This window comes from Otolemur garnettii, unplaced genomic scaffold, assembly GCF_000181295.1.
Source record: "Otolemur garnettii isolate 467f Iridium unplaced genomic scaffold, OtoGar3 scaffold00288, whole genome shotgun sequence".
NCBI lineage: Eukaryota > Metazoa > Chordata > Mammalia > Primates > Galagidae > Otolemur > Otolemur garnettii.
The window spans coordinates 429096-440362 of NW_003852683.1; the positions used below are offsets into that span (position 1 = coordinate 429096).

General features: G+C 52.5%; 3 protein-coding genes across 3 annotated transcripts in view; all 3 read right to left on the reverse strand.

Annotated features, from left to right (window-relative positions):
- Nucleotides 1-498: 498 nt before the first annotated feature.
- CLDND2 (claudin domain containing 2) lies at nucleotides 499-1963 on the reverse strand. The gene is made up of 4 exons (XM_003803238.2): nucleotides 1795-1963; nucleotides 1242-1382; nucleotides 846-965; nucleotides 499-613 (listed from the first exon to the last, which is right to left on the reverse strand). Exons 1-4 carry the CDS (start codon nucleotides 1961-1963, stop codon nucleotides 540-542), a joined length of 504 nt encoding a protein of 167 aa, XP_003803286.1. The 3' UTR covers nucleotides 499-539.
- A 2176-nt stretch (nucleotides 1964-4139) lies between these two features.
- On the reverse strand, nucleotides 4140-5180 carry NKG7 (natural killer cell granule protein 7). Its single transcript, XM_003803251.3, has 4 exons — nucleotides 4881-5180; nucleotides 4663-4809; nucleotides 4443-4577; nucleotides 4140-4340 (listed from the first exon to the last, which is right to left on the reverse strand). Exons 1-4 carry the CDS (start codon nucleotides 5035-5037, stop codon nucleotides 4282-4284), a joined length of 498 nt encoding a protein of 165 aa, XP_003803299.1. The 5' UTR covers nucleotides 5038-5180; the 3' UTR covers nucleotides 4140-4281.
- A 4537-nt stretch (nucleotides 5181-9717) lies between these two features.
- The window catches only part of LIM2 (lens intrinsic membrane protein 2), an 8362-nt gene continuing 6812 nt past the window's right edge, over nucleotides 9718-11267 (reverse strand). Inside the window, exons 4-5 of the mRNA XM_003803239.1 lie at nucleotides 10296-10430; nucleotides 9718-10068 (exon numbers count right to left, since the gene is read on the reverse strand). Coding sequence (XP_003803287.1) covers nucleotides 10007-10068; nucleotides 10296-10430 — 197 coding nt within the window. The 3' untranslated portion in view covers nucleotides 9718-10006. The remainder of the gene's footprint in view (nucleotides 10069-10295; nucleotides 10431-11267) is intronic.

Sequence of the window (11267 nt, forward strand, 5' to 3'; positions counted from 1 at the left end):
TAGATGAAAGGTCGTGCCCGGGAAGAGAGTACTCCCAGGGTGGAGATTCTCCGGATCCTCCTAAACTCCTTTCAATAACTCCGTATCTGCTGTCTCCATTCGGGATCCCCTCTTCTACCACCTCTCCCAGTCGCCGTGCCCGCATTCCCACGCCTCTGAGTCCTCGCGTGTCTGTCTCCCCATTCCCTTCATACCTGCGTTCACCATCTCCATCATCTGCATATTCGTGCTGTCCTCTGTCCATGTTTACCCTTTCCCTTCTTGTTGCCCCACACTCTATCAGCCCACATCCCCTCATGGCCCCACACCCGCTGGCCCCCGTTTCCCTCCAAATCCATGTCACGTGCCCACTCCACGCACATGATCACCCCCGCCTCGCCTCTACGTTCCCTATAGATTCGGGTCCTTACGTCCTCCCTCAACCTCTTATGCACCCCCATGTCTGCGATTTCGTGCTTGTGTCCCCACGTCCCCCAGGAAGGCACGCGGAGCCACGGCGCTAAAAATCATTTCTTTATTCTACCCCAGGCATGCTGCGATCACAGGCACACGGGGAATCCACTGATGGCTTCGGTGCTCTGCGCGATCATGTCTGCCAGCAGAAAGCAAAAGCCTAGCGGCAGGCAGGTAGAGGAAAGTGAGTCATAGGGCAGATGGTCCGACAGTCTCCGGGGGCTGGGGTTTTGGGCTCCAAGGGCGTGTCTACCAGGTCTGAGGGATTCGGGAGTGGAATGTGTTGGGGAGTCCCTGGGTGGCCATTGTAGGGTTTCCTTGGGACAGCTAGGGAGTTTCTGGAGGAGGGGGTCTTCTGGGCAGTTTTCACCCTCTTCCTGCTTCCACGTTACCCGCAAGAATTGAGAAGGGTAAAGCCAGCCACCCAGAAAAATAGGACCAGGAGAAGAAGACATCGTTCTTCCATGCGTTCTTCACGGTGTAGCCTACGAAGGCGATAAGCAGCAGCAGCCCTGGGCCCCGCCATGCTGCAGGTGAGCTTGCCCAATGGGGCGGTTCCCAGGTCACACCCTCCAACAAGGCCCCACCCCTTCAGACCACCCCTTCAGTGGCCTGCTAGGGCACGCCCATCTCAAGCCAGGTCCCATCCCAACTCCTTCACTTCTAACCCTCGCCCCTCCCTCCGCTTCCGAGTCAGTGCTTCAAGTCCTGTCCCCTGGTCCCTAGGACCCATTTCACACAACTTGTCCACCCTCTGCCTGGGGGCCTGAGGCCTGTTGGCTTCTCACCGCAGAGGAAGTGGAGGGCGCTTGTAGTCTGTGCCCGCAGCGACTCGCCCGGGTGGCATCGAATCCGCAGCCCCATAATCATGCTCACGATGCCGAAGCCCACTGCCAGCACCATGCACGCCGCGGTCACCGCCAGCGTGGCTGGGGAGAGCGGGCCGCATCAGCCCCGCGTGGGCGCCGCCCCTGCCGCGAAAGCTTCGGTCTCAACCAGAAGCTCTCCTGGCCACCACCCCCGCCCACGGTGCGTAGAGGAGAGCCCCTGTCTCCCGCCCAGAATCAGGCGTTTGAATGGGAACTTGGAAGTCACGTCAGGACCGGTGGTTAATGTCTTGACGGGGGATAGTGAGGTGTGGGGTAGAAGACAGGTCCACAGTAGGGGGGTCATGGTGGCCTCGGTCATGATGAAACAGCTGGATCTGAGATGGGGTGAAAGGAGCAGGAGTGGGGCGCCTTGCACTGTGCCCAGCTGTTGTGTCCCCAGGGCCAGAGGTGGAGGACTGGCTGGCTGTGGGGGTCGGAAGTGCGTCTGGCATCTGGGCAGGCAGGGGCTCACTCTGGCAGGGAATGTTGGAGCAGACACCGTGGTTACACTCCTGCCACAGGCCACTGTGGCCTCCTTGGTGGCGGGTCCAGTAGTTGGTGGCAGTGGAGAGTACCGTGAAGACGTTGGCCATGAAGCTGAGCACAACGCCCCCACTCTGAAGGCTCCGCCTCACCCCCATGCCTGAAGCCTCCTGCTAAAGGCCATACAGGCAGGATTGGCCAACTCCCCTCTCCCCTCTGGCCCATGCCCCCATCTCAGAAGACCTCCCTCCTTACTGGTCTCCCTCAGCACTCCTGCCTGGTATGCTACCTGGGGACTGAAGACCTCACCCTCAGATCCTCCCTTAACAACCTTGCCTAGGGACCCACAATCACCTCCCCCAACCCCCATTCGCCATGGTCTTGTCCTCCTACTGGGTCCTTGAGACCTCCCCTTTGAGGCTTCACTGGTTAGGAACTCATTTTCCCAGAGACCTCCTCCACCAGTGGAATGTCCCGTTAGCCTGTCCAGTCCTCCCTCACACACACACAAACCCAAGTGACTCACACCCAGCTCCCCAGAGCTTCTTAGACACAGAGCCCAGAGGTGGGGGAAGGGAAACTGGGTCTCTGTGAGGCACAGGAGTTCCAGAACCCCTCCCCCAGGGGCCTTTAAAGGGATAACCCCCCCCCACTACATCTACACCCCCATACACACCCAACAGCTGTCTTAAACAACAGACAGCCATGAGTTAGATGGCAGGCCTGGGGGGAGCTTGAGGGTCCTGACATGGTAGACCAAGACCTTCTTCTAAAACTTCTCTTCCCTTGACTTTGAAGGTACCCCCAAACCAACTGGGGGGAGGTGCCTGCACTTCTCTTCCCTTCACTCTTAAATGCCCATTTCCTCTGCAATCCATCCTACACTCTATTTATTTATTTATTTATTTGAGAGAGGGTCTCAAGCCAATGCCCTCAGTAGAGTGCTCTGGCATCACAGCTCACAGCAACCTCCAACTCTTGGGCTTAAGTGATTCTCTTGCCTCAGACTCCCAAGTATCTGGGACTATAGGTGCCCACCACAACACCTGGCTATTTTTTGGTTGTAGTTGTCATTGTTGTTTAGTAGGCCCAGACTGGATTCAAGCCTACTATCTCTGGTGTATGTGGCTGGCGTCCTTAGCTGTTGAGCTATAGGTGCTGAGCCCCTATCCTATACTCTCTTGTCAGGTAAGTCACCTCTCTCTAGGCCAGGCATTCTCAAACTATGGCCCACGTGCCACATGCGGCCCACGTGCCACATGCAGCCCACCTAGGACATTTATCCAGCCCACCGGGTGTTTTTGCCTCTGCTGCCTTTCCTGCTTAGCAGCTGACTCGTTTCTGGGCCCCCAGTCTGGCCCTCCAATGGTCTGAGGGACAGTGAACTGGCCCTCTGTTCAAAAGGTTTGAGGACCCCTGCTAGACGTTAGTGATTCTTAAGGCTTGGAGAGTGGACAGAACTCCATGTCTAGCCTCCAGTCCCTCCCCAGAGCCCCAGAGTCCTCACCTGCTTCTGGCAGAGCCCTGATACCCAGCCACATTCCAACCCAGCTTAGTGTCTTCCACCAAACTGGGGATGGCCTCACCTTCCTACCCAGTCCATCAGGCCAGACCCCTGGGCTTTGTCCTTGCTCCCTTCTTGCCTCCACCCACAAAGCATTTGAGTCCCCAAATCCTTTTCCTCATTGTCTCTCTTTTCTACCTCGGGCTCTCGTCCCAGATCAGATATTGTCCTCTTCCACCTGTGGCTTTGCCAACCTCCTCCCTAAGCTTCCAGCTTCCCCCACATGTCCCCAGAGATGTCTTTCTGGCACCCGCTGCTGGCACTGTCCCTCTCCTACACACAATTTTCTCCTAATGCCCCTCCCATCACCCTCAGGAAAAAGTTCATTGTGGCATTAGAAGCCCCAGCCCCCATCTGCCTCTCCATATTGATTTTCCATCACCCCCGTATTCCACATTCTGGCCAGATTGCACAGTTCTCCATCCCCTCATAACTCCTGGCCTTTCCATGGTTCCATTTTTGGGACACTCTGCCCGGACATTACCTTCCCTTGGCCCCCCAGAAAAACCTAAATGTCTTTTCCCCAGAAAGATCATCTCCAGGCCTCCGCAATATGGTCACTCTTTCTCAGTGCCCTCCCCAGGTTGGGACTGCTGTCCAGCCAATGTTAACTGCTATTGGTCTGTCATTGTCCCCTTCCCCAGGCAGGACCACCATGTGGGCTGGCCTAGGTGGTGGGTTCTTACCATCCCAAGTTGCCTGCCCCGGTGCTGGTATGCAGTAGGCTTTTGTCTCGGCTGAATTAATCTCAGAACAACCAGATCTCAGACAATTTTTGAGTTGAATGAATAACAAAACAGATGAAGGGGATGGGGAGGGGTTGGGAGTGAGGGACAGAGGCAGGATGAAGCATTCCCATGGCTCCTGAAAGACCTTCGGAAGATCAAGACATCTGCTCTTCTTGCCTTCCCCTCACAAGTTTTCATAGCCAGGTGGGCGAATGCCACAGTGAGCACCCAGACTCAGGGCACCTGGGGTGGCCAAAGAGACTTTTAGCAGTTGCCCCTCCCTGTTCCCTCTGAGCCCCAGCCGGACCCTCCCAAGCTACCCAGGGCAACAGCCAGGGTAGTCACCTGTACAGAGCAGGAAGATTGCCGAGACCCAGCCCAGGTAGAAGGACCAGGAGAAGAAGGTTTGGATCTGGGGATGTGAAGGCTGTTCCCACCGTTCAATGGTGTACACCGCCATGGCCAGCATCATGGAGAGGCCTGTGATGAGGACAAGAGAGATGGCCTAGCCCCTCTGCAGGAGCTCATTGGCCCCCAATGCCCAAGACCAGCCAGGAGTCCTTACCTGCAGCAAAGGCTGTGATGGTTGCGACAAGGGGACCACGGCCCGGCACAGACAGTGAGGGAATGCAGGACAGGACCAGGAAGCCCAAGGATACCAGGCCCCACAGGGTGGCCAAAATGCAGAACCCCTGCGTCACATGGATGTAGACTGGTGGGAGAGGAGACCTCTGAGTGCCCATCCCCAACGACCATCCCCCCGCAGGATAGCCCACTCCTCACCTGCTACAGGGACCCCATGTTCTGTTGGCCAGAGACCCGAGTGAGCTGAGCTGGAGGGCCCCATAGCCACAAACCAGAAATCAGTGCTCAGGGCAATCAGGGAGGACATCAGGCCCAGGGAGCCAGTGAGCAGGGCCAGGGATCGGCAGGGCTCCATGGGGGTGAGTGCTGGGCTTCTGGGTTCAGGGGCTAAAGAGGCTGCTGATGCAGACTCCTGAGTGTCTAAGAAAGGAGGAGGCTATGCACCCAGACTCAAGGCCTCTGAGCTCAAGAAAGAAGCCAAGAAGCAGCAGGGGCAGTGAGGAGTCTATGCCACTTCAGACGAGACTGGTTAGGTTTCACGCAGTTCCCGGTAGCTGCCTCTTCTCACACACCCTCCCTTCCTGTATTGCACAGACCACGTCCTCCCTCCCATCCCTGGGCCTAGTCCCCTCCTAGTGTGTGGTGGGGGAGGGCACTAAGCAAGTCAGATCATCAGTGGTTTCGGTGGTGGTTGAGAACTTGACTCTATCTCATGTTCTAAGCCTCCCACCCTTAAAGCCCTCAGCACCAGGGAGGGCTTCCTGAAAGGGGTAAGAGCAAGGCATGGGGGCCCAGAAGGGAGAGGTGGCCAATCAGGGTAGGTGTGAGTTAAATGGGAGGGCAGATGTGGCTGAAGAGGACAGTTGGGGAGATGTGTCATGCTTTCCTGTGGTTCTGCAGCCTTTCATTCTGGGAGAAAGCCCCAACTCTAGGGTTGTCACTAAAAAGGGGGCTAGAGGTGAGAACTCCTGAAGTTTGAGAAGCAAGGATCTGGGAGCTTAAACTCCAGCTCATGAGGGAGGAAGGGACAGGTGGGGAGCTCAGACTCCTTGGCTAGAGCATTTGCCCAGGGCAGGCACATGACGGAGAATCACAATTCCTGAAGGTTTGTGGATAGGAAAACATGTCACCTCCTCATATGATAAATGAGTTCAGAGGCAGCTCTGCTTTGGGTAGGGCCTCCAGTGTGGTGGGCCATGTCGCCAGGATCAGGGTGCCTGAGTGTGGAGAGAAGACACAAAGATGGATACAAAGAGGACACAAAGACTAAAGCGAGATCCTCTAGTCTTCCAGCACTGGCTTCTCCACTCACACCAACATCACCTCACCTGTGAGCAGGTATAAGGAGAGGTGCCACAGCCCAAGTAAAAGGCCCAGGAAAACTTGACCTCTATGAAGTAGGAAATAGTTGGGAGAGGACATCTGACATGTAGATGAACTGGGTCAGCACCCCCCAAGACTGCAGGTGAATAGAGGGAACAAGAAATGGCCCAGGAGGCTGGGTCCTCTCCTTTTCTTTCTGTTTTTTTTTTTTTTTTTTTTTTTGAGATGTTATCTCACTATGTAGCTCTGGGTAGTGTGCCATAGCGTCACAGCTCACAACAACCTCAAACTCTTGGGCTTAAGTGATTCTCTTGCCTCAGACTCCCAAGTAGCTGGGACTACAGGTGCCCATCACAACACCTGGCTCTTTTTTGTTTCAGTTGTCATTATTTAGAAGACCTGGGCTGGGTTTGAACCCACCACCGTCGGTGTATGTGGCTGGCGCTGTAACCATTGTACTACAGTCACCGAGCTATGGGTCTTCTCCTTTCTTGGAGACTACCTATGGCAGGCCCGTAGGCCTCCCCGGTGAGGCAACTGGCCATTGTGAGAACATATTCCTGAGAACAGGCTCCCACAGATGGGTGGAGGTCATGAGCATAGGGTCACAGTACAAAAATGGTAGTGGCCAGGGCTCTGGTGAGGCTTCAGAAAGTCTGGGCCTGGCTCGGCACCTGTGGCACAAGTGGCTAAGGCGCCAGCCACATACACCTAAGGTGGCGGGTTCGAATCCCAGCCTGGGCCCGCCAAAACAACAATAATGGCTGCAACCAAAAAAATAGCCAGGCGTTGTGGCGGGTGCCTGTGGTTCCAGCTGCTTGGGAGGCTGAGGCAGGAGACTCACTTGAGCCCAGGAATTGGAGGTTGCTGTGATGCCATGGCACTCTACCCAGGGCAACAGCTTTGAGGCTCTGTCTCAAAAAAAAAAAAAAAGAAAGTCTGGGCCATGGTGAGTAGAGAAATCAGAACACAGAGCCCATCTGTGACCATGACCCCATCCTTTTTTTTTTTTTTGAGACAGTCTCACTTTGTTGCCCTTGGTAGAGTGCCATAGCATCATAGCTGACAGCAACCGCAAACTCTTGGGCTCAAGTAATTCTCTTGCGTTAGCCTCCCAAGTAGCTGGGACTACTACTGCCTGACACATACCTGGCTATTTTTAGAGATGGAGTCTCACTCTAGCTCAGGCTGGTCTAGAATTTATAAGCTCAGGTGAACCACCCACCTCAGCCTCCCAGAGCGCTGGGATTATAGGCATGAGCTACTGTGCCAGACTTCTTGACCTCATTTTTTTTTTTTCTTGAGACAGAGCCTCAAGCTGTCACCCTGGGTAGAGTGCTGTGGTGTCACAGCTCACAGCAACCTCCAACTGCTGGGCTCAAGAGAGTCTCCTGCCTCTGCTTCCCAAGTAGCTGGGACTACAGGCGCCCATCACAACGCCTGGCTATTTTTTGGTTGCAGCTGTCACTGTTGTTTGGTGGGCCTGGGCTGGATTCGAACCCGCCAGCTCAGGTTTATGTGGCTGATGCCTTAGCCACTTGAGCAACAGGAGCTGAGCCTCGAGCCCATTCTTAATCCCAGCTCTAACCCCAAACCCAACTTTGTCTCCAAACCCAATCTCAAGCCCAGTTCTAACCACAAATTCAAACCATTCCCATCCCCCAGACTTACCCTAGTCTCATTTCCATACCAAGCCCCAGTTTCTAGCTCCAACTCTGAATTTAACCCCATGCCCATCCTCAAATCTGGTTCTTTTCTCATTCCCACACCCAACCCCAAAATACAAACTCAAATCCAACCCCATTGTCATTCCCAAACTTAATGACTTCATTATCATTCCCAAACTATCCTTAACCCTAGCTCTAATATAAATATAAACCCATCTCCATTCAAAATCTAATCCCATTCTTATTCCCAAACCCAACCCCTCCCTATTCTTGATCTCACCTCCCAGTCCAAACCCCACCCATCCTCATTCTGAAATTGAACCCTATCTTCATTCCCATCCTAGATCTGACTCCAACCCCAGTCCTGCTTTCTTTTCCACAAACCCCATAATTCCTACCTAGCCTGCCCATTTTCATCTCCCCTCCATGTCCAGGTCCAAGCCTGAAACCTGCTTCTTGTCTCCCCAGATCAGTAGCCACACCCATGCACCATGCACACAGGGGAGCCACTAGAACAGTGGTTCTCAGCCTTCCTAATGCCATGACCCTTGAATACGGTTCCTGTGGGTCATGACCCATGGGTTGAGAACCACTGCACTAGAGGCTTAGAGCAGAGGAGTGAGATGATTTGAATTATGTTTTAACAAAACTCCCTCGGGTACATACTGCAGGGTGCTAGGGAAGCAGGGAGGCTACTTAGAAGGCTGCTCACCAAGTCATGTGAGCAATGACTGTGGATGAACAAGGAATCATCAAATTCTGGATACATCTTAAAGTAGTGCCAACACTATTTGCGGATAGATCAGATGTTAGATGTAAGGGAAATAAGCTGAGGATGATTCTAGAGTTATTGGCTTCAGTGGCTGGATAAAAATGGAGGTGTCATTTTCTAAGTTGGGACAGACCGTGAGAACAGCACTTGGGTGTGTGTGCAAGAGACATAGAAAACTTATGTTAAGACTTGAAATTTGAGATTCCTCTTATTTTCAGGTGGAGATGTCGAGTAAGTTGAGGTTGTGAGTCTGGAGTTGTAATTATAATATTATTATGGCTACAGTGAGCACTTGGAAGTATGATTACTGCAATTAGCTGTTGTAAAGGGCTCGGCGCCCATGGCTCAGTGAGTAGGGTGCCAGCCACATACACTGAAGGTGGCAGGGTCGAGGCTGGCCTGGGCCTGCTAAACAACAATGACAACTGCAACCAAAAAATAGCCGGGCATTGTGGCAGGCGCCTGTAGTCCCAGCTACTTGGGAGGCTGAGGCAAGAGAACGGCTTAAGATAAGAGTTTGAAGTTGCTGTGATGCCACAGCACTCTACCAAGGGCGACATAGTAAGACTGTGTCTCAAAAGAGAAAAAAATAATAATTAAATAAATAGCCCTCAATAAATTATTAGGGAAGGCTCCAATTGCCATTACAATCAGAGAAAGTCTCTATTATTTATTATTAGAGAAAACCTCAATAATAATGATAGTATTATTGTTGTTTGAGGAGACTCCAATAGATAGTATTTTAGAGAATAAGCCTCTATTAACATAAGTTACTAGCATAAGCTGTAATAAATATCCTTATCATTATAACTAACTTTGCAAAAAGTCTTATTTTGATAGACATTAGTAAATCTCAGCAGCTGCATCAGTATATTGAATGCCCTATTAATGAATGAATGAAGAGAAGGTCATGGTCATGAGTGGTGCATGAAACGGCAGGTGCAGGAAGTAAAGGCTGGAGCTCTGGGGCTTCTAGCTGGAGGGGCCCATTCTGGGAGGGGAGAGGAGGTTAAGGAGAGCCAAGTGGAGATGGTGGGGGGTGGGGTAGGACTTCTTTTTTTCAGAGATCTTTTCATTTATCTTGTGATCCTAGGCATCAGTCTCCTGGAAGGTGAACTTTGGTTAACTCCTGCATAGGGGCTCTGTGATTATTAATGATTCCTGTTCTCATCCCTCCTGGAACTAGAAAGGTCGGGCCTCCAAAATATGGCACCACCCCCCATACTCACACCTCTCCCTCCTCACCCCAATCCCTCAAAGATTCATCCTTTAGTAGTTTCACATCAGTTTTATTTGACCCCAAAACATTGCTCTAATGGGTATTTCATTTTTCTAACAACTTGCCTGGTAGATGGAGACTTAGGGTCTCCTCAACTCCCTCCTGCCAGGCCTCATTCTTCTTCCTTCCTGCTTAGGACACAGGAGTCAGGGGCCCCACCTAGTGTCCAGGACTGAGCCCCCTCATGCCCCCAGAAACCAGGATTTCAGGCCTTTAGACCCTCCCCCTCCTCTCCGGTGACCTCATTTTAACTTCCAGATGAAGTTGGGGGATTAATCAGGGCTCAGCGAGGAGTAGACAGGCGCCGGCATTCATGCATCCGGTAGCTACACATGTAGAAAATCCCTGCATGAGAAGAGATCAAAATTGGTCCCCCAGAGCCTTTCCCCCACCAAGAGACCCCTGCACCACACCCCCTTTCTCCCCAGGTGCCACGTACAAGGCCTCCTCAGGCCTGGGGTCTGCCTCCCACCCCAGTGCTGTGAGATCCATGTGGTCCACCGAATAGGATCTCCCCTTTGAAATGCTGCCTACCCTGCCCTGGGACACTGAACTTCCCTCAGCCCCAGTACCTGCAAAGAAGGTCATAAGCAGGGCTACCCAGCCCAGGATGTAAGACCAGGAAAAGCGCCAGTCCCCAAAGCGGCGGCCCAGGAAGCTGACTGTGACTCCAGTGTAAATGGCCAAGGCCAACAAGACAAAAAGGGCTGGGGAGAGAAGGTGGGAGGGTGTGGGTGGATACAGGGATGGACTATGGGGTGAGATTGGGAAAAGGGATAGAAGTCGGGTGAGTGGGGTGGGGAGCAGGGGGAGGAGAAAGCAGGGTGTTGAGTGGAAGTGGGAGTAAAGATGATTATGGGGTAAGGTAGGGTGGGGATGGGGTAGGGTTGTGCTCTACAATAAAGACTTTGAATGGTCATTGGCACTGGTTCCTGGGAGACTCTAAATGCTTGGAATTTCCTGTGTGGTAGGAGTATCTTTGTTATTCTTGAGCTCTTAGACCACACCTGAGTTCATGCTCATGCGATGAGGTAACTCAGGGGAAGGACTGGCCACTAGAAACACCTGCCATGTGATTAGAGGGTTGGGTCTTTTAGCTACTTGATATCTACCCAACTTCAACCTTGGGGGAGCAGAGGGAAGCTGGAGATTGAGTTCAGTCAATAGCTAATGATTTGATCAATTATACCTATGTGATGAAACTCCTATAAAAACTCCAGACACAGAAGCTCATGGAGCTTCCTGTTGGTGAACACATTTATGTGCTGAGAGGGTGACCCCTAATTCCACAGGGAGAAGACATGGAAGTTCTGTGCTTGGAGCCTTTCCAAGGGTCTCCCCATTGATTTGCCTAGTCCCAAGTTGTGTTCTCTGTAATAAAATTGTCATTGCAAGTATAGCACTCTCCTGAGTCCTATGAATTCTACGAATTGTTCCAGCAAATTCTTGAACTTGGGTGAGTATTAGGAACCCCTAAATTTGTAGCCAGTTGACCAAAACTGTGAGTAGCCCAGAGACCCCATTTGTAGCTTCTGAGATGGGGG